The sequence below is a fragment of the Vicia villosa genome, linkage group LG4 (assembly GCF_029867415.1).
Source record: "Vicia villosa cultivar HV-30 ecotype Madison, WI linkage group LG4, Vvil1.0, whole genome shotgun sequence".
NCBI lineage: Eukaryota > Viridiplantae > Streptophyta > Magnoliopsida > Fabales > Fabaceae > Vicia > Vicia villosa.
In genome coordinates, this window is record NC_081183.1 from 127,739,896 (window position 1) to 127,759,688 (window position 19,793).

General features: G+C 37.5%; 1 protein-coding gene across 1 annotated transcript; it reads right to left on the minus strand.

Moving 5' to 3' along the window:
• Positions 1–2,556: 2,556 nt before the first annotated feature.
• On the minus strand, positions 2,557–4,988 carry LOC131599645 (uncharacterized). Its single transcript, XM_058871932.1, has 2 exons — positions 4,800–4,988; positions 2,557–4,730 (listed from the first exon to the last, which is right to left on the minus strand). The coding sequence occupies exon 2, from the start codon at positions 4,472–4,474 to the stop codon at positions 3,602–3,604; it is 873 nt and encodes a 290-aa protein (XP_058727915.1). The 5' UTR covers positions 4,475–4,730; positions 4,800–4,988; the 3' UTR covers positions 2,557–3,601.
• Positions 4,989–19,793: the final 14,805 nt, after the last annotated feature.

The following is a 19,793-nucleotide window of genomic DNA, read 5'->3' on the forward strand; positions in this document are numbered from 1 at the left end:
TGCTAGCATGAATACTAAAGCTATGAAGAAGCCTGGTCCCTCGAGGATGCCGTGCAACAAACTGTGGAAGAAGTTATGGCATGCCCCGGTCAGCTCGAGAATTCGCAATTTCCTTTGGAGAATGGCCAAAAATATACTTCCTACAAGGGACAACCTTGCTAGAAAAGGAATCAGCCTGGATCAGTCCTGCCCTTTATGCCAAGGTGAGAAAGAATCTGTAAGCCATGATTTTATGCACTGTGTGTTCGTGAAACAAACTTTCTTCGCCTCTGCGATTAGTTACCGAATCCCTTGTGAGTGTGACATAAAAGACTGGCTGTTCAGCATTTTATCTTGTGGCGATGTTTTCAGTATCCAGCTGCTATGCACGATGTTACATAAAGTCTGGCTAGCTCGAAACAACGTGGTGTTTAATCGGAAAACTCAGGATCCGATAGGTGTGGCAGTTGATGTGATGGCTGCAGTAGCGGAGTACAACAGGTGGAATGCGCATGAGGACTCCGGTACGAAGGAACATGCAAAAACTGAAAACTGGCCAAACGACATTCATACGGTGTAGGTTGATGCAGGGATAAGTTCTAACGGCACCATAGCTTTTGGAGGGGTGATCCGGGACCGGGAACAGAAGACTGTTATCGCGGTTTGTAAGAAGGAGGATATGACGGTGAGCCCTCTTACGGCGGAGCTGTTGGCTATCAGGTGGGGACTGGGGGTTGCAGAGGATTTGAAGCTTCGCAAGATTCTTCTGCAATCGGATGCTCTTGAAGCTGTTGACTGCATTAATGGCTGCCTTCAAATTGCTGCACTGGAGCATATTGCAGAGGACTACAGAATGTTGATTAGAACTTTTAATTTTGCTGCTGTAATTTTTATTCCTAGGAATTTAAATGATGAAGCCCACAATTTAGTTGGAATAGGAAAAAGGTTGGGCTCTAGGACCTGGCTGGGACATTATCCTTCTGAACTTGTTGATGTACCAAACCTATTGATTTCTAATGCTAATTGAAATCTGGCTCTTAATGTAAAAAAAAAAAAATTTGTAGTCCACAATCACAATGGTAGATTTGTAGCGTCAGTAGAGGTTGGAGAGATCTCCACAATTTCACCGTAGCGGCGGAGCCAAAAAAATTATGAAATCTGGACAAAATTTTGAAAACTGCAAATTCACATTTGATATAATATATAAATAGTCATCCATCAAAATAAAAGATAATCATCATTTTATTAGCAGAAGTATAGTTTAAATCAAACACATCCTACAATTACACAAGTGATGCAATAATCTAACACATTAAACAGTTACTGAATTCAATTACAACTATATTCCAAAAGACTTAGCATTTGAGCATTGCTCTCAGAATGTCATGGGATTCTATTTTTTTTATCAACATTAGAAAATAATGAAACCAACTCTACAAACACATCATTACCAAGTTGAAAATCAAAACAGAGAAACACAAATTGGAACCAACTCTATAAACACATCATTACCAAGCTGAAGATCAAAACACACAAACTCCTAGTAAGAACAATTTGTCAATAGCCACAAGAACTATTAATGTATGATATATGATGTGTGGGATTCTATATGATGTGTGGAATTCTTTCAATCGTAAGAATTGCAAAGAAGTAAGATGACTCAAAAGGATAAAAAAACAAAAACGGGTTGACATAAAGCCAAACTCGCACCTTAACCAACTGAAATTGAAACAAAACCTGCTTCACAATTCCCTTAGATATTAGGTACAATAGACCTCAATCCCAAATTTGTATGATTTTCTAAGTGACAGTGCATGAACCATACCCTCCCTCCCTGTTGCCAAACTCCACAGGTCAATGGAACATAAACATTCAACAACAATGATTGATATATATATATATATATATATATATATATATATATATATATATATATATATATATATATATATATATATATATATATATATATATATATATATATATATATATATATATATATATATATATATATATATATATAAGTTTACAAATATATTGGTGACTTTTAGAAAAAACATGACAGTAAAAACTAAGTTTCACATACTTACTGTTTTATAATTCTATATATATTCAAATTTTAATTTTTCTTAACAACTTACTAGTGCATGCAATGCAAAACATTACACATTAAGGGCCTGTTTGAAAGGCTTTTTAAAAACTCTATTTTAGTTTTTGAAAATTCAAAAACTAAAAAATTGTTTGAATACAATATTTTACAAATGTGTTTTTAAAAACTCTTCACAATTTTTCAGTTTTTAAAAGCAAAAAACTGAAATGGCTAAATTGTGTTTTGATTTTTACTTTTCAGTTTTTAAAAACTAAAAACAAAAACTATTTCAAACAGACCCTAATTATTTCAATTTTCATACATTCATAAGTACCAACATGGATATAATCTGCAAAAATTCAAATGACAACCCAACCACAAGCAAGAACATCAATAATTTTCTTTTTAGCAGGATAACCAAAGCTCATGTTGATTTTTTTGTGTTCACATCAAGATATTTAGCGCTATACTATTTTAACTTGGTAGAAATGAAGAATTATCATATGAACTAAACATCACCACTAATAAAACCAAATCATTCAACACTTGCGTTGCATAATTATAAATAAATTTTCGATTTTTTCATTTAAGTAGTATAGTATATATATATATGGGACATTAGCTAAAATCATAATTTAAAATCATCTTTTCGTTGTTCAAGTTACTTTGGGGGTTTTCAAAAATAACCCTAACAAAAGCCAAAATCAGATTTGAAATAAGCGAAAAATTAGGAGTTTAATAAAAATTAGGGGGTTTCAAATCTTTTAGCATAAACAAAAAATTAAAGGAGAAGAAGACTTATACATGAAACTGAAGATAACCATTGCGACCGTAGGGTTTTGGGTACCACGATTCTTTTTCCAACCATCCAAGTTCATTTCTTTTATAGGAGAAAAAACTTTGTAAAGAAACTGAAGAATGTGAAAAAAGAAAACATAAGACTAAAGTATAGAGGTTAAAGGACTTTACTGCAGTGAAAGAGGAAGGGGATGAATTCAAAGAGAAAGAGCTTTCTCGTCGGGTCTCGCGGCAGCCGTAGAAGGTAAAAAATGTGAGGGTTTCTATGTTGAAAGCGAGCAGATGAAAAATGTGAGGCTTTTTTTACCATAGAAATTTGGGCCAGAATCTGGGCAACTGCCCAGCCTAGCCGGGCCTTAGAACCGCCCATGACCGCAACCACAATTACAGTTTGGGTATTTACAAGCAACCTATTCAGGTATAATTGTAAGACCTTCTTAGATGTAGCACAATGATAACTACTAAGTATATTATAGAACTGTGCTCCACAAATCCAAAACCACAAGTGCAACTTTGATATTGATTGATGCATGGCTGGTCTTCACAAGTGCACAGCTACCATTATGGTTACAGACTTAAAACCATTTCAAATCCAACAACATATTCGGGTATCAATAAGATTTCTTGGAAATATCCATCAAAATAAAACCAACAATTTGTGAGACTACATTCACATTCTGTACCAAACAAATTACAAATTAAATAACATAAAAAGACCAAGACCTGAAAATCTGATTACACCATGCATGTCTTATCATCCCTAGTGTGCGCAGGATTGAGTTTTTCCTCATACAACTTTAATAGATAAGAAGACTCTTTCCTAAAACGTTTTATAAACATATACAGAAACATCTTCTCAGACACTACAAATGGACAAGTTAAGCTTGCACTCTTATTTCTCAAACCTTTATCGAGAAGAAATTGCACAACAGCGGCCCTCGGAATGATCCTTTTTTCCAAACTTAACGATAAAATATATGGTGTTTTCGCAATGACCATAGCATCCCAACCCAACTGATTCACACAAAAGCTCATCACTACATTTATTTTATCAACAGATGCTAACATACAATAAGGTTTCTTTCTAAATGCTTCAAGAGCATCTTCATCCGACCAACCCCACTTCTTAAACACCTCAACTTTTTCCTCCCACAAGTTTTTGCTTACCGATATTTTTGCCACCAATGCTATTGAGAAGATTGTTTTCGAAGAATTAAACCCCAAATTCTTCACTTCCTCCACAAACTTGAGCATGTCGCGCGTCCTGAATATCTGACCCCGAATCTGAAGCATTCTAGCAATGTTAGAGTCCGACACTCCATTCTCAATCAGCATTGCCATGTTACGCCGTACAAATTGTTCAGAGAGTAAATCTGGATTCCGAATTGCAGAAGCAATAACGTCCTTGTCTGATTGCAAGAATCTATAAATCAATTCATAGGTTGGGACTATATGATTCTTCAAGCTAGGAGACAAGACTTTAGGGTTCTTACTGACAAGATTAACAATGTCGGAGTTAGAAGCACCTTTGGAGAGTAAAAATTGGAACTTCGGTAAGATCCTTTTGGAGGGGTTGCAGGAAAGTAGGCCAGGTACCTTGGCAATCATGCTGTGAAGTTGAGAGTCTGAGAAACCGTGGTTTTTGAAGAGGTTGAGAACAGAGTCAGGTTTTTGGGAGGTTTTGAATCGAAGACGGTGGGAGGTGCAGAGTTTGGAAGCAAATTGTGGGGAGAAACCGAAGGTGTGGGTGAGGTAGGAGGCGGCAAATGAGGTTGAATCGGAAGTGTTGGTGCAGAAACGAAGGGAAACTAGCGATGGGTAGCGGTGGAGAAGAGGATTAGGGTTTGGAGATAGTGGAGTTAATCTATTGAAGTTGAACATTGTTGTTAGAAAATGGATTCAAATATTGAATATGAATACAATTTTTCGTTACCTTGAATCTATTCTTTCCGGTTGCAGAGGGTCAAATAGCGACTTCGTGATTGGATGGCTTCACGGCGGTGGTGCCGCAGGGCAGAAGTGCAACAGAATGCAGGGTTGTTCGCGGTTTCGACGAGGCGGAGATGAATAATTGGTACTTGAATAAACTTTCTGTTAAAAAATATAAAAAGTACTCCCTCATCTCATACGAAAAAGTCTTGTTTGAATTATGCTTCAACTTTATATATAATTTATGTTTTTGTTCATTAATTTAAATTTAAGGGTTAAATATGTTTTAGGTCCCTGTAAATAACCTAAAAAATGCTTTTAGTCCCTCTAATATTTTTGTTCAAACAATGGTCCCTCTAATATTTTCCGTTCCTATTATGCATCCCTGCCGTTAATTCCACTTAACAAGCTGACGTGGAGCTTGACTTGGCTTTTTTTTTTTAATAAAAACGTCAGCTGTAATTTCCACGTTTGTAATCAATATAGCAGGGAAGAACAAACAGCTATTAACAATATCCCACCATACTTGTGCTTTAGATGACATCCATCTAGTCCAATAAAAGGCCTACAAGCCAACTTCAGGGCTTTCTTTGTTCCATCAAAGCACACATAACACCTTTCAAATCTTGGTAGTAAACCTGTTCCTGGAGTTTGTATATTCATCTTGAAGGTGTTTCCTGGGGAAGCCCTTCTCAATTCAGCCCCATATGACCACAATAGACTGAACTGTTTGCTAGAGTCCCCTTCAACTACCCTCTTAGCAATCTGCCTAGCCTTAAATGCCCTACATCCAGGGATTTCAGTTGCAAATCTCACTCTTACATCTTCAATTACTTCATTCAATTTCATTTTGCTACAGTTTTTCATCCTATCAACAATTACTTTTGCCACCCATTCAGCTTTTGCACTCTTGTTAAAAAATTGTCTTCCACACTTGTGTTTATCAAACAATGTCTTGATCTTAAATGTAGTTGATGTTAACACTCTGCTACACAACACAGTGTAATTGCACTGTCCCTTCTCCTTGCAAACAACTCTACATCTCACTGCATCATTTTTCTCAAACCTGACATCCCTCCCATTCAGCACATTATGTTCAAGAATACAACTCTTGAACTGACTAAGTGATGAAAATTCCATGCCTACCTTGAACTTAAAATCTTTGCTTACACCATCTTCCTCATTATACCTAACAACCCTAGGCCTATCATCATCACTATCATCTTCAGCACCACTGTCAAGCTCATCAGTCAAATACTCATCTTCGATGACATGTTCCTTACCCATTTCAGGTGTAATCAAGCTAGGATTCATACACTGACTAGAGCCTGCAACATCTAGACCATCTGCTCTAGGTTGCTTATTGGGTTCATCCTTTTCAAAACCCTCATCAAAACCTTCATCAAAGGGATTCATCCTTTCTTCCTCACTGTCTGTTTACGGTGATTTCCGGTAAACAACCGCTAGTCTTCCAAACTATAATAAATATGTTTTGGTTACTTGCAGGATCGACTAGATTGATCCTAGGACACATAGTCAAGAAGATTGTCATCAACGTTTATTCGAACCATATTCATTATTTGTCTTCTTCAATAAGCGTTGTTCGATTAAAGAACAAGTAGTCTTGACAATCACTTTGTTATATATAAATGTGACTTCAATGAAAAGATAAGTAACATAACATAGAAAATTAAAAGGACTATTGAAACGTAAAGAATCTTAAACTGCAGAAATGTAAAAGACTTTGAAAGTAAATAACATGAAAGTAATTCGAAAGTAAATGACGTTAAAGTAAAGATACAGAAATGTAAATGGCAAGAAGTAAACGAAATGCAGTAATTCTGGAAGATAAAAACAAAAGATAATACACATGTATTAAAATGGTGGTGTCATACGTACATTTTCTCAGCGAACTCTTTCTCTTAACGCTTGATACTTGAGTAAATATGTGAGTGATTTGTACAAAATGAACACACAGAATCCTAACATTAAGACTCCTATTTATACTAGTTTCGACCTTAACGGTCCTATACTAATCTGCTGCCACGTTTCTCATAAGGACTTCTAGCGATGCCATCTGTTACTTGGACAGTTACGAAACCGTCTTCGAATTTCAAATCTTCCCGCCTGAGTCTGTCTTCGACGCGTGGCAGTGTATTAAACAAACACTACGAAAAAACACGCTAAGTAGTAATACTTGAATATATTTACAAATTTGTCTAAGTCCCCGAAGACACATACTTTTCACTAGCTTTCAGTATTCATTATCTTCATAGCGAACTTAGAAATCTTTACTCTCGAAGCATGGCCATCAGTAGCCATTCTTTTATTTTTAAGGGATGGCCATCAGTAACCATCTTTCCTTCGATTTTCTACTTCTTCGAAGGATAAATAATATAAAACGAAATCTTCAGCTAACAAATTGCCCCCAATAAATGCCTGTTTCGAGAGTCAACAGAAATAGGCGTTTCTTGTTATTATAAGATTTCGTTCTTTATTGATCTTTGAGAGTTCCAAGACTGTTGACTAACGTCATAATCATAGATGACCCTGTTTCCGAAACGTCTTGTCATTTTCAAAGATGTCTTCTCATAACTTACATTCCCACGTTTTAACCTTACTTCTTGATCATTACTCCTACATACTAGGAGTGAAGCTAACTTTATTCGACCGCCGTTGGATTAAATCACCAGCCGCCACGTGTTCTTTGGATTTTACCCAAAAGATTTAAAAAGGGTTTCCGTTAAACCTTTAAATACTTGGTCTTGCACTTCTACACAACCTTTCATTCCTATCTCCTCATCTTCTTCAAAAAATCCAAACATCTTCAATCTCTTCAAAATCTCGTTCTCTTAATCAGAAATTTCTCTATGGCTTCATCTTCAAATGTTCTTCAACCTGCTCTGAAGCTCCAATCAACAACACGGTCTGGGGAACAAGAGCACATTCAAAACCCTAACACCGAAGAAATACGCGCTATTTATGCTTCCCAGGTAATCATTCCCTTTGAACTTTCTGGAAAATCTCTCGCTTTTATGGGTCCACTACCAGGTGAAAATATCCCATCTCTGAATAAATTCTTCCCTGCTTATTACAAGACCAGACCATTAGTTAGCAAAATTAGGATAGATGAAGATGGCTGTTCTCCCTCAGGAAAATCTGCTAACATGGAAGAAACTCCAACTGTAACTCCTTTAGCTTTAGCGAAAATTAGGGTAAACTATATGACCAACTCTGTAAAAGTGTTTAGGTCAATTCCTTTGGCCAAGGATCCTGATTTGTACTATGCCTGGTTAGAAAAAGTAGAGAAACAAAAAGAATCCTTCTGGAAATCGTTAGGAATATACGATTTGATTCAACTGTCAAAGACAGGTTTAGAATACAACCAACCCATGTTAGTAGCAGCGGTTCACTTTTGGGATGCTTCTCACAACACTTTCCATCTCCCCTGTGGAATGGTTACCCCTACTCTTTTTGATGTGGCTGCGATTACAGGACTTCGACCAACTGGCGAAACCTTCGATCCTAATGAAATGGATGATGATACTATTGGTTTTAATGACTCACAAGTCACTTATACTGCATTCATCCAGAATCATCATATTACCACCGAAACGGCAGTATCCGATGAAGAACATATTGCTTTTCTAGCGCTATGGCTTTCACGATGTGCCTTCTGCTCAAGATCTATTCAAGTTGCAAAGAGATACCTTTGCATGGCTAATCAGTTGCATGCTGGAAAAAAGCTCAACCTCAGCCAACTGCTTTTAGGGTCTCTTTATGAAAACCTCAGCGAAGCTGCAACCCTTACCAAAAATTTCAAATCCGGTAGTTTACTTTATGCTGGCCCTTTCTGGCTATTACAACTGTGGCTTAATGCTACATTCGAAACTCATCTTCCCTTTCAAGGAAACGTCAATGAGGAAGACAGCAAAATCAAGAATCGAACTATAGAAGGGACCAGGTTAGCTTACCTAACTCCAAAAGAAGAAATTGGAAAGCTTCGTGAACACTTCTTGGCGTATTCAATGATGTTTGCCCGGCGTAACCAGTTCGATCCTTCTATGGCCCCCTTTGTACACAGAACAATAGGTCCTGAATGGTTTACTCGAAAATTTCCATCAACATCTCAGGATCAACAAACTGAGTCTATGGAAATTTGGGAAGCCTTTCTGACTCCAAGGTTACTTTCCCATCGCCTTCGACCATCAAAAGGTCAATGTATTCTCGTGTGCTACCAACCAAATTTGGTCTCGAGACAGTTTGGGTTGGTTCAAATAAAACCCAAGTGTTTATATGAGAAAAGAAACCATATGTGTTTCCATACCTTGTACTTGACTGAAGAAGAATGTAAAACAAAAATCAACAAATACGTTGGCACCACCAAACTTCCTCCTGTCTCTTTCGAACCTGCTTTTTATTCTACACCAGACTTTCATCAATGGTGGACGGATTATTATAGCTCCCAAATCTTTGATGCTGATAGCCTTGCTCAAGAACTAACTGCAGCTTTTACTGATGTGCAGGAGAATTTTCAAAAAGGTACTTCAACTCATATTAAAGAAATCCAAGCTTTTCAAAAATTCTTTGAAACTATCTACAGGCCTGATGATCTTAGTCGGACCGTTCGTGAGGCTGCAGTCATTTTGCGCGAAAAGTTTTCCGCCAAACTGGATAAGTTGAAGTTGCCCTCGTATGTTCGACCAGAACTACGTTATGAAGTGGCTTTCAAACTTAATCCTCCAAAATTCCCTCCACTACCAAGTGCTGATTTTGGTGTGGCTCTAAGTCCTCCTTTCCCAGACTGGTTCGTGTGTGGGAATGCTCTCAAAATTCTTCAAGAGAGTACCAAAAAACGCGCTGAACGAGTGGTTCCGACTAAGCATACCTTGGATACTTTCAAAGGACATCTTCATATAGATCTTAAACATGTTCGTGTCCTGACCCCAATACCTGAAGGTTTGGATTAAGACAATCTTTTCGACTGACTTTTCTTTTCTTTGCTGATATACTGATTTCAGTTTCAACTACAGCTGTTGCACGAAGGAGGAAGATCAAGGAAGCTTCTGCCCAAAAAGATTCTGGGACATCTAAGAGCAACCAACCAAATGAAAGTGATTCCATCGTTACTGGCAAGAAGCCCACGGTACATACTCATCTTATATTCTTGATTTTGTACAATCTGTGAGTAGTATCCATCTTAATTATCGTCTATTTGCCAGAGCTCGAAACCCCCAACAGGTTCGAAGCGAAAAGCTTCCTCGACAGCTGCCTCAGATGGCGAAGATAAATCTCCTCCCCAAACTAGACAAGGACACAAGAAGAGACAAAAAGCTGTTACCCCTTCAAGAAAAGGGAAAAGGACAAGCCCCTCTAAAACTGTTTCTCCTGGTGACAAGGCGTCCTCTGAAGAGTCTCCTCTGAAAACTGCTAGTAATGCTTTCATTGTGGAAAGTCATAATTCAAGTCCAGACAATATCCCAACCAAGGTATTTGGGTTCCACCCCACATATTATCTTATGATCTTAACCAAATAATTAAACTGTCATTTACCTTGTTATTGCAGGAAGACGCTGGCACTGCCACTTCAGGTTTCAAGGACCCTGGCTTTACCATTAATGTTGACAAACTTTACGGTAATTGTCAAACTTTAACTTTCGTAAACCCCTCAAAGGCTTATCTTTATGACTAACTCTGCTCTATTTAACATAGGTACAACTCAAAATCAAACCCATGTTCTCTCGCCAGTCTTTGAAGATGTTAGGCCAATTGCTACCATATTGCCTAATGAACCAGTCGAAGAAAGTCACTCTACTGACGAATCCCCACCTACTCATCAAGACAAAAATTTGGAAGAAGATCACCCATTCTCAGGCAGTGACAATGTGAACCCCCAAACACATGACAGTGAAGATACTGCGTCGGAACAAGATGCTATGGAAGAAATCTCTCAACCAGAAAAACAAGATCCTCAAGAGACTTCGACTCTTGATACGAAAACTATTCCTGAGACAACTTCGACATTTGCCCCCGTGAAGCCTACTTGTCATACCCCAATTTTTGACCTAAGATACCACCTCATATCATTGCATAAACATCATTTGCATCTCTAACAAATTGCATAGCTTGTGTTTGCTACTTGTGACTCAACAGGATTTAATCAGGAAATCACTCATCAGTACAAGTAACAATCAATTAGGGTTTTGTTCTCCCTTCATTTCAAATGAACCATCTTCATCAACAATCAACATTTGGTCCTCAGAGATTCATTTCAACAAGCTCAAAGGCTTTGAATCAACCAGATTAGGGTTTTGACTGAAGATAGCATACTCCTGACTTTTGCTCAGAATTTGACCTAATGACTTGGGGACATGACCTCACATCCCAAGTACATCATTTTAGCCTAATCTATTGGCTCAATACATCTCCTACACAAGGATTGATCAACAGTGAAATTTTCAAGTCATCAGAATTAGGGTTTTTGAACTATCAGGGACTGAAATCAGGGATCACATTTGGGAAACCCTAAAAATCCCCAGGAAGTCAATCAAAGGTTTCAATCATCTTCAAATAATCCCTATGACAATATACAATGGAAATTACATCTCAATTCAAGACCTACAGTCATCAATTTCATCAGGTCGACAATTACGGTTTTTGACCTAATTCATCTGAACAACTGACTTTTTAATCAGAACATGGTGCCACAACTCAAACCATGGCTCAATATCCTCTAATGCTTCAATGTGATCCATTCATACCATTCATTTGATGAGGATAGCCTGTTTCATTTGAAATCTCCAGAAACGCGATTCGTCTGAAAAAGTCAACTGTACAAGATCACCATTGACTTTTGGGGAATTTTGGTCAACCATGACTTTTGAAGTTTTGAATCATCAATATATGATATATGAAGTCATTTGATCAAGAAAAATCAAGAAAATCAATCAAGAATCAAAAAGTCAAAAGTTTGACTTTCATACTTAGAAAATTTTTCTAAGTGTTTTTCATGGTTTTTTCCAAACTTTGGAAGGGAATTTCTCAAAATTTCACCTACAAACTGAAAAAAACTTCCAACATGAAAGTTGTAGATTTTGATCCAATAAACAACTTTGACACATATAAATGTTTTCCATAAGATCAACCATTTAAGAGATATGGAGCTTCAAAGTTGGCATCTTTGGAAAATTTCACTTGAAACTTCATTTTTCTCAAAGTTCATGGATCTTTTTCACCCACTTCCTTAAAGATCTTGAAGAAACTTTCAACTAGGGTTTTGAAGTATGTAATATGAGCTTTCCAAAATGTCCAAGAGCATGAAAAAATATGGAGTGTAGCTATGGTTTTGAATTTTGACATTAGTGAACTTTTCACTTGAAATTTCAAGTCATTTTGCCAAAGTTATGAACCATTTTGCCAAATGATCCAAGTAATGATGCATAGATGCAATGATTGAAGATATTTTCTGATTTGAAGATCAGAATGGAAGAGATAAGAAGCTTGGCAAAATAACCATGGTTAAGTCACTTTTAACCATTTGCATTTAATGTGAAAGATTCCATTTTATCTCTTAAGCCAAATCATCACTTCTTGATCAACTTGCAAGGGCTCTGCATTCAGAACTCATGGCCTATAAATAGAGGTCATTTCCACTCTTCAATTCACACCAAAACCTCACAATTATAGGTTTTCTCTCTTCTTTCTTGAATTGCAAGTTTCATGAGTTTCAAAGAGGAAGAATTGCAATTTCCATCTCTTGCAATTTCTGAGCAAAGTGAGGGTTCTAACATCTCATAAACATCAAATGTGATGTGTTTGAACCATCCATACACCCCAAAAACACCAAGAACTCAGAATCACTACCTCACTTCTCAAATATGCATAACATAAGCCTTATCATGCCAATTTTCATTCAAGCTCAATTCTGTCCAATCTAACCATCCAGACACCATCCATGTACCATATATGAACTATTCCAACCATCATCCATGATCTGAAACACCAAAATCATCAAGCTTGATCCTCACTTGAGTCCTACTGCAGATCGAGCATCACCAACTGGTCCAGGGGTTTTCAATTCATTCCAGGCATTCAAACACCTTCCATAAGGTCCACTGATGCTGTCCAGATCAAGAAACAACAACTGGAACTCCTCATTTGCAGAATTCAATTCTCAGTTTGGCCGTTTTTGAGGTAAGTGCTCATGAACTTCAAACTCTATCATGCACGCATCATAAATGAAATATTGATATACCATCTTGTTTCTGCACCTATGAGGATCATTAACCCTCAATCAATTGCATCATATCATGATCATACACGATTTCACAATGATTTGTCATATTAGGGTTCTTCGTGTTCATCAGAAAATTGATAGCCTTAGAGTTAAAATAAATGAAGTTAAACGCTACCATCATGTTCCTCGTCCAAAACCGAGTAAGATAGACCCTTCACTTGATCAATTTGGTTCAGTTTCAAAGAATTTCAAAATCCAGTTAGGGTGTGTTCTTGGCGCCAGATTTTGTTCAAAGTTTTCAAATATTTGTTTTAAAATATAATTGAATGGACGCGTGTGAATAACAAGCTGCACGCGCAGCTCAGTTGGTTGTTGTTTTGGCTGGTAAGTATAAGGGCGTGGGTTCAAACCCTTGTGAAGACAAACCATTTTTTTTAACACTATTTTTCTTTCTTTTTTTCACACAACTTTAATTAATTATTTAACACATCAAATTAATTCATTTTTCATTCATTTTTTACACACTTCTTGTTTAACACATATATTTTAAGAATATCAAAAAAGATCATCAAAAAATATTTATTTGATACATTTTTAAATAAGTTTAAAATGACTTGTTTTTAAGTATTTTTAATACTTTTAAATATTATTTTTCATTTGATTCTCAAACTTAATCACTTGTAAATATTTTTTGAGCAAACCCTGATCATTTAAGTGTTAATTGAAGATAATCTTTTTTGTTTATCTTGATTAATTTGACTCCTTTCAAAATTCAAACCATTTTAAAACAAGCGATCGCGATTCTTTTCAAAAACGATAAACCATTTCTTTTTGAAACTATTGATTAAATCTTTTTAATTGATCAATTGATTTTCAAAACGATGTGGGGCCTCTCGAATATTAGAGAGTATAAGACCCACTCCTTTTTCCTTTTGTACAGTTTTTTTCTTTAAACAATAAACTTCTTTCAAAACAAAAACTTTCAAACAGTTTTTCAAACGACGCATCTTTTAACAAATAATTAACCATGTTTTGTAAATACCACGGGCCTCCATGTAGGTATAAGTCCCAAGCCCTTTTGTACATACCCATTCCTGTACATGAAATTAGGTATTTCATTGTACACACACTTTTGTACATATCTCAATCAATGTGTTTTTTAACCTTGAATAACTAATCAAAAATGAAGGTTTCTTTAAATCTTCCCAAAAATACCATGGGCCTCCATGTAGGTATAAGTCCCAAGCCCCTTTGTAAATGCCGGTTTACATAGCTTTGAATAATTCAAGTGGACCTCTCCTCGAATATAAGTCCCGAGCCCCCGTGTATTCAAATGGATCATGCTTACAGGTATATTTCCTTCATAAACTCCATTATATACACACACTTTGTCATGTATATAATTTGTTCATACCTGTTCATGTTTGTTCATACTTGTTCATGTTTGTTCATATGTGTGATATGTGTGCTTGTTCAACTTAGTATAACACTAGGTTCCCCATAGCCTCCTATTGGGCTTCGTGCAAAGAATCTCCCTAGTTTAGGTTAGGACATAGAGTATGGTTTCCCGGTGAAATCGCTCTAAGAGCTCAAACCAACTATACCACGCCTCCCCTTGGGCTTTGTACAAACGAGTGACCCTCCCATAGCCTCCTCTTGGGCTTACAATGCAAGGACCCTGGATTGTCCCTCCCATAGCCTCCTCTTGGGCTTACAATGCAAGGACCCTCGGATAGCCTCCTCTTGGGCTTCGTACAAGGACCCACGGGCTTCTTATAAGCATCCCCAATATCCAAAATCAAATACCCTAGGAGATTAGACATTTTTCATCTCTATGATAGGAGTATCTCATCTATATCATCACAAACAATCAAACAATCAAACAATCAAACAATCAAACAATCAATCAATCAATCAATCAATCAATCAAACTTTTTTGCCACAAGGCTGGCTAATCAATCAAACTGTTTTACCACCGTACTAGATGATTAATCAAAGTTTTTGTCACAAGGCTGACTTCATTGAAACTTTTGCCACAAGGCTGGCTGATTAATCAAAGTTTTTGTCACAAGGCTGACTTCATTGAAACTTTTGCCACAAGGCTGGTTAAACAAAAACATCTTTATCATTCTAAGCACCTTAAGTGGCATGGCCCCGGGCTTATAATGAAAAGATTTTCAAACAAAAAATCAAACAGATGTATGTGATGATATAGATTAGATACATCAAACATTGAGATGACATTTGTCTCTTTTCCTTTGCTTCCACTAGCATAAGTGGGAACTACGATTGCTCTGACTTTCTCAACATCCCTTTGAGAATACGTAGGCACAAGGTCGTATCCTTGGCGAGCAAAACTTCTCAAAAAAAACCATTCAAACCTTAGCACCCGTAGACCCCGAGCTACAGATGCTCTGATTCCCTCTAGGGGATATGTATGCAGAGGATCGCGATGATCTTTGCGAGCATAATCAAACAAACACCTTAGGTCCCACCTATTTCACAAGAACCTCTCAATAACATGGAATGAAAAACAAAACAAAGAAACCTATAGAGTACTATAGATACGTTGGGTGCTAATACCTTCCCTTCGTATAACCAACCCTCTTACCCAAGATCTCTCCCCCCACTTTTAGGTTATTGCAGCTTTTTTCCTTTTCCTCTTTTGGAAACAATAAAAAGTTTGGTCGGTACAAAAGAAAAATCATTTTTTTGAGCACTCGAGCCCAAAGAAGGCATCAGGTGTCTCATCCCGAAAAAGGATACGATTTTTCCCCGCGACACTACTCCTTTGGAGCTGGAACAACTTAAGCAAACTGATCCTCTTAGTTTCTTAAAGGCCATCATGGATGCGAATACTTCTTCGTCTTCGGAACTTAATGTCTCTCCAGCTGCAACTGTAGAATCTAGTGATAAAGAAGATATTCCTAGCCTCCTCCGACAAATAAAGGAGAGATTCTTTGGGGTCAATCTTGTAGACGTCCTCAACCGTGAACCTATTAAGAGTCACAACTTAAATCAATTTCTAAAGAAGGTAGATTTGCTTCAAGTTTCCACAGAAGTTTCAGAGGTAATTGTTCTATTGGGCTCTCTACTCGAGCAACTCCAGGCCAACATTCTTCGAAGGCAAAATGTCGAAAAAGAACTATCTGAGACAATGGCCTCTCATGACTCTTCATGGAACTCTGCTGTGGACGCAACGAAACAAGGTGAGGCCCTCAAGCTTAAACATTCAGAAAATCAGAAGGCCTTTGATGATTATGAGAAGAACATCAACTCCTGGAAACAAGAGATAAAGGCACTCGAGGACAAGATAAAAGAAGCTGAACGTTGTCAGGCAGCCATACAAAAATCTAACCAACAAGATTTGCTCGAAGTGGTGCAGTCGGGAATTAGACATTTCGAGACTGCACAGAAATTAGTGCCAGAAATCGAAAGATTGAAGAAACAACGGGCACTAATTGAGCTTCGCATGTCTTCGTGGGAGACTCAATACTTGAAGATCAAAACGGATCTCCCTGAGGATTTTAACTAGATGTTTTCAATCCTGTTACTTGTTGCATCTTTATTTTGTAATCGAAACTATTGTAGACTCATAATATTTGTATGCTTGACTCCCATTTATATCTATAATGTTTGCCAGCATTACCTTTAGCGAATCTAAACATTTCTGTCAAAATATATCTTTAGATTCTCTACAGTGCTTTTCATTTAATGCAACGTGTAGAATCCTGAACATCTTTCGCAGCATCCTTGCCTCTAGACTTGACGTTTCCCCTTCTCTAGCCATAATCATTATTAAACAGTGACGTCACTTTCTCCAGAACGTCGGTTTAAGACGTGCGTGCACCCGTTTCATGATTACTTTTCAACTTCCAAGGGCGGGAAACGGCGGAAGCCATAACTTCTTTCTTTGGAAAACCAACCGCAGTCCAATCACTCATTAACAATTAAAAACCACCCTTCAGTATTCCCAGTCTATATAAAGGGTCAAATATTGTCTTCACTTCTTCATTCATGCGTTTTCTCTCCAAACCAAACACAGAAAAAAGAAAACACACAACTTCTTTCTCAGAACACCTCTCTTATCTTGCAATGGCTGAACCTCTCTTCTTCAACGACATCAAAGCCCTCATCAGAGGCGAGTTCAGACTCTCTGAGGATGAACTTGTTCGTCATTTCATCAACATCGAAACCCTCTTTGTCAACCAAGAACTGGACTTCTATTTTGAAGAAGTCTTGGAGGGTGCTATTTATCCCAACATGGTGGCAGAATTCTGGATGAATGCGTCTTTACGCATAGATCCTGAAGGTAGGACCACCATTGATTCTGAAATTCGACACGCTCGTCTCATCATTACTCCCACCACTATTGCCAACCAAATAAGATGCAATAACTCTGGTGAAACTTTTGATGACAACAGTTTCAGCATGACTACTCATCTCATGTTGAGAACTCTTATGGACAATGATCGCTTCAGTGCCAAAGTCATCAGGATCTGGCACCAGATGCTCGTGGGGAACTTCCAACCTCGGCGGATCGATGAAAACAACATCATGGTTGAAGACTTGGAGTTCATCCTCTGTGGTCTTCGAGGGAGGAAAATTAACATTCCTTTAATGATCTTTAAAGGACTTGTTAAAGCTGTCTCTGCCGGTGTTGACCGTCGAGGGAGTGTGACTTGTCTTCCCTACGGGAGACTCCTCAGTTACATTTTCTTGAAGAAAGGTGTAGTTAGGCGGATGCGTGGCTCTGGAGCCACAGATATGTTCGAAGCTGAACCTTCGCCTGTGCTGTCCTTGGAAGGCTTGGACCAAAGAATCAACTAGCTAGTTTTTTTTCTTTAGGGTTTTTTCTTTATTTATATGCCCTTTTTCTCTTTTTTTCTTTTTTGTAATCTTGGATCCTGTTCCTTGGATCGCTTGTAATGCATGTACTTTCATGCCTTTAAATGAAGAAAAAAAAAACTTTTGGTGTCTCCTTAGACTCTTTTCCTTCCATTAAAATTTATTCTGATCGCATAGCCATTTTGATCAACGTAGCGTATATGTTTTGACATATGCCTGACCATTTTGGCTTTTCGTAGTACCCTGAGTATCTACGTTTTTGCAATCCTTACTTCGTGCATACTTGGTTTATATTTCTTCAAATATTTCCCGTTTACTCTTAAGATCCTACGATCTTCTGCTAATTCTTCAATTTCGTAAGCATTGTTTGAGAATACTTTCAAGATTCGAAAGGGTCCTTCCCAATGTGGGGACCATTTACCAAGTGCCTGATTCTTTCGATTTATAGGTAAAATAACTTTCCAAACTAAGTCATTATTAACAAAAGTTTTACCTTTCACCTTTTTATTATATGCTCTGGATACTCTTTCCTTTTGCCTTTTTATCATTTCCAGTGCTCGAAGTCTATCTTCGTCCAAATCTACTAACTCATTCATCATTAACTCCCAGTACACGTTGGGAGGAATGTCTGCTTGTCTTTGTATTCTTACTGATTGCAAACATATCTCAATTGGGAGTACTGCATCATGTCCAAACGTCAACTGGAAAGGAGTTGTATTTGTGGCTTCTTTTGGAGATGTCCGACAAGCCCAGAGCGCTTGATCTAAAGTCTTATGCCAATTCTTAGGTTTCTTTCCCACATGTTTCTTAATAAGGCCAATTATTTTGTTTGCTGCTTCAACCTGTCCATTTGCTTGGGCGTAATAAGGTGTAGAAGTAAATAACTTGAAACCTATTTCTCTGGCAAAGTCTTGCATTTTTCGTCCAGTAAAGACTGATCCCTGATCAGTTGTTATACTTTCTGGGATTCCAAACCTATATATAATGTGTTTCTGAATAAACTCAATCACAGCCTCTTGGTCCACATTTGCCAGTGGTATTGCTTCGACCCATTTTGTGAAATAGTCTATTCCTACCAAAATGTACCTTTGACCTTTAGATGACTTGGGATGAATTTCTCCAATCAAATCTAAATGCCCATCCCCTGAAAGGCCATGGTTTTACTATCGTACTTAATTCGTTTGCTGGAGCGTGTTGGATACCTGCATGTTCTTGGCACTCTTGGCACCCTTTCGCAAACTCTATGCAATCTTTTAACATCGAAGGCCAATACATCCCATAACGAAACAAGAGCCATTTCATTTTGTACCCTGCTTGATGTGCACCACATGCCCTACTATGTACGTTCGACAGAGCCAAATATGCTTCTGCTTCACCCAAGCATTTCAACAATACCCCTTCAGGAGTTTTCTTGAATAATTCATTTCCCATCAAAAAATATGACAATGCTCTATACTTGATTCTCCTGTCTGTATCCGTCGAAGGGTTTTTTAGGTAGCTAATAATTGGACTCCTCCAATCTGTGTCTGCCAACGAGTCTATATTTAGTACTTCGAATTGTTCTTTGTTGGCATAACCCAATTGTGAGTTCTCTAGATCACTTGGCAAAAGTTTAGTAAACATTGCTCTTCCTCTTACTTCAATCAATTCCTCCAACTTTTCTTTTGATACTTTATATCCTGAAGCTAATTGTGCCAAGTCGTTTGCTTCCTGGTTATTCACCCTTGATACGTGTTTTAATTCCACATATTCGAATTTCTTGAGTAGCCTATTTGCGATGACAAAATACATGATCAAATTCTCTTTGATACACTTGTACTCCTTTGTCAATTGCTTGATGACCAATTCGGAGTCTCCTTTAATTTCGACTCTGGTTGCCCCCAATTCTAACAAAGCCTCAACTCCAGCAATTAA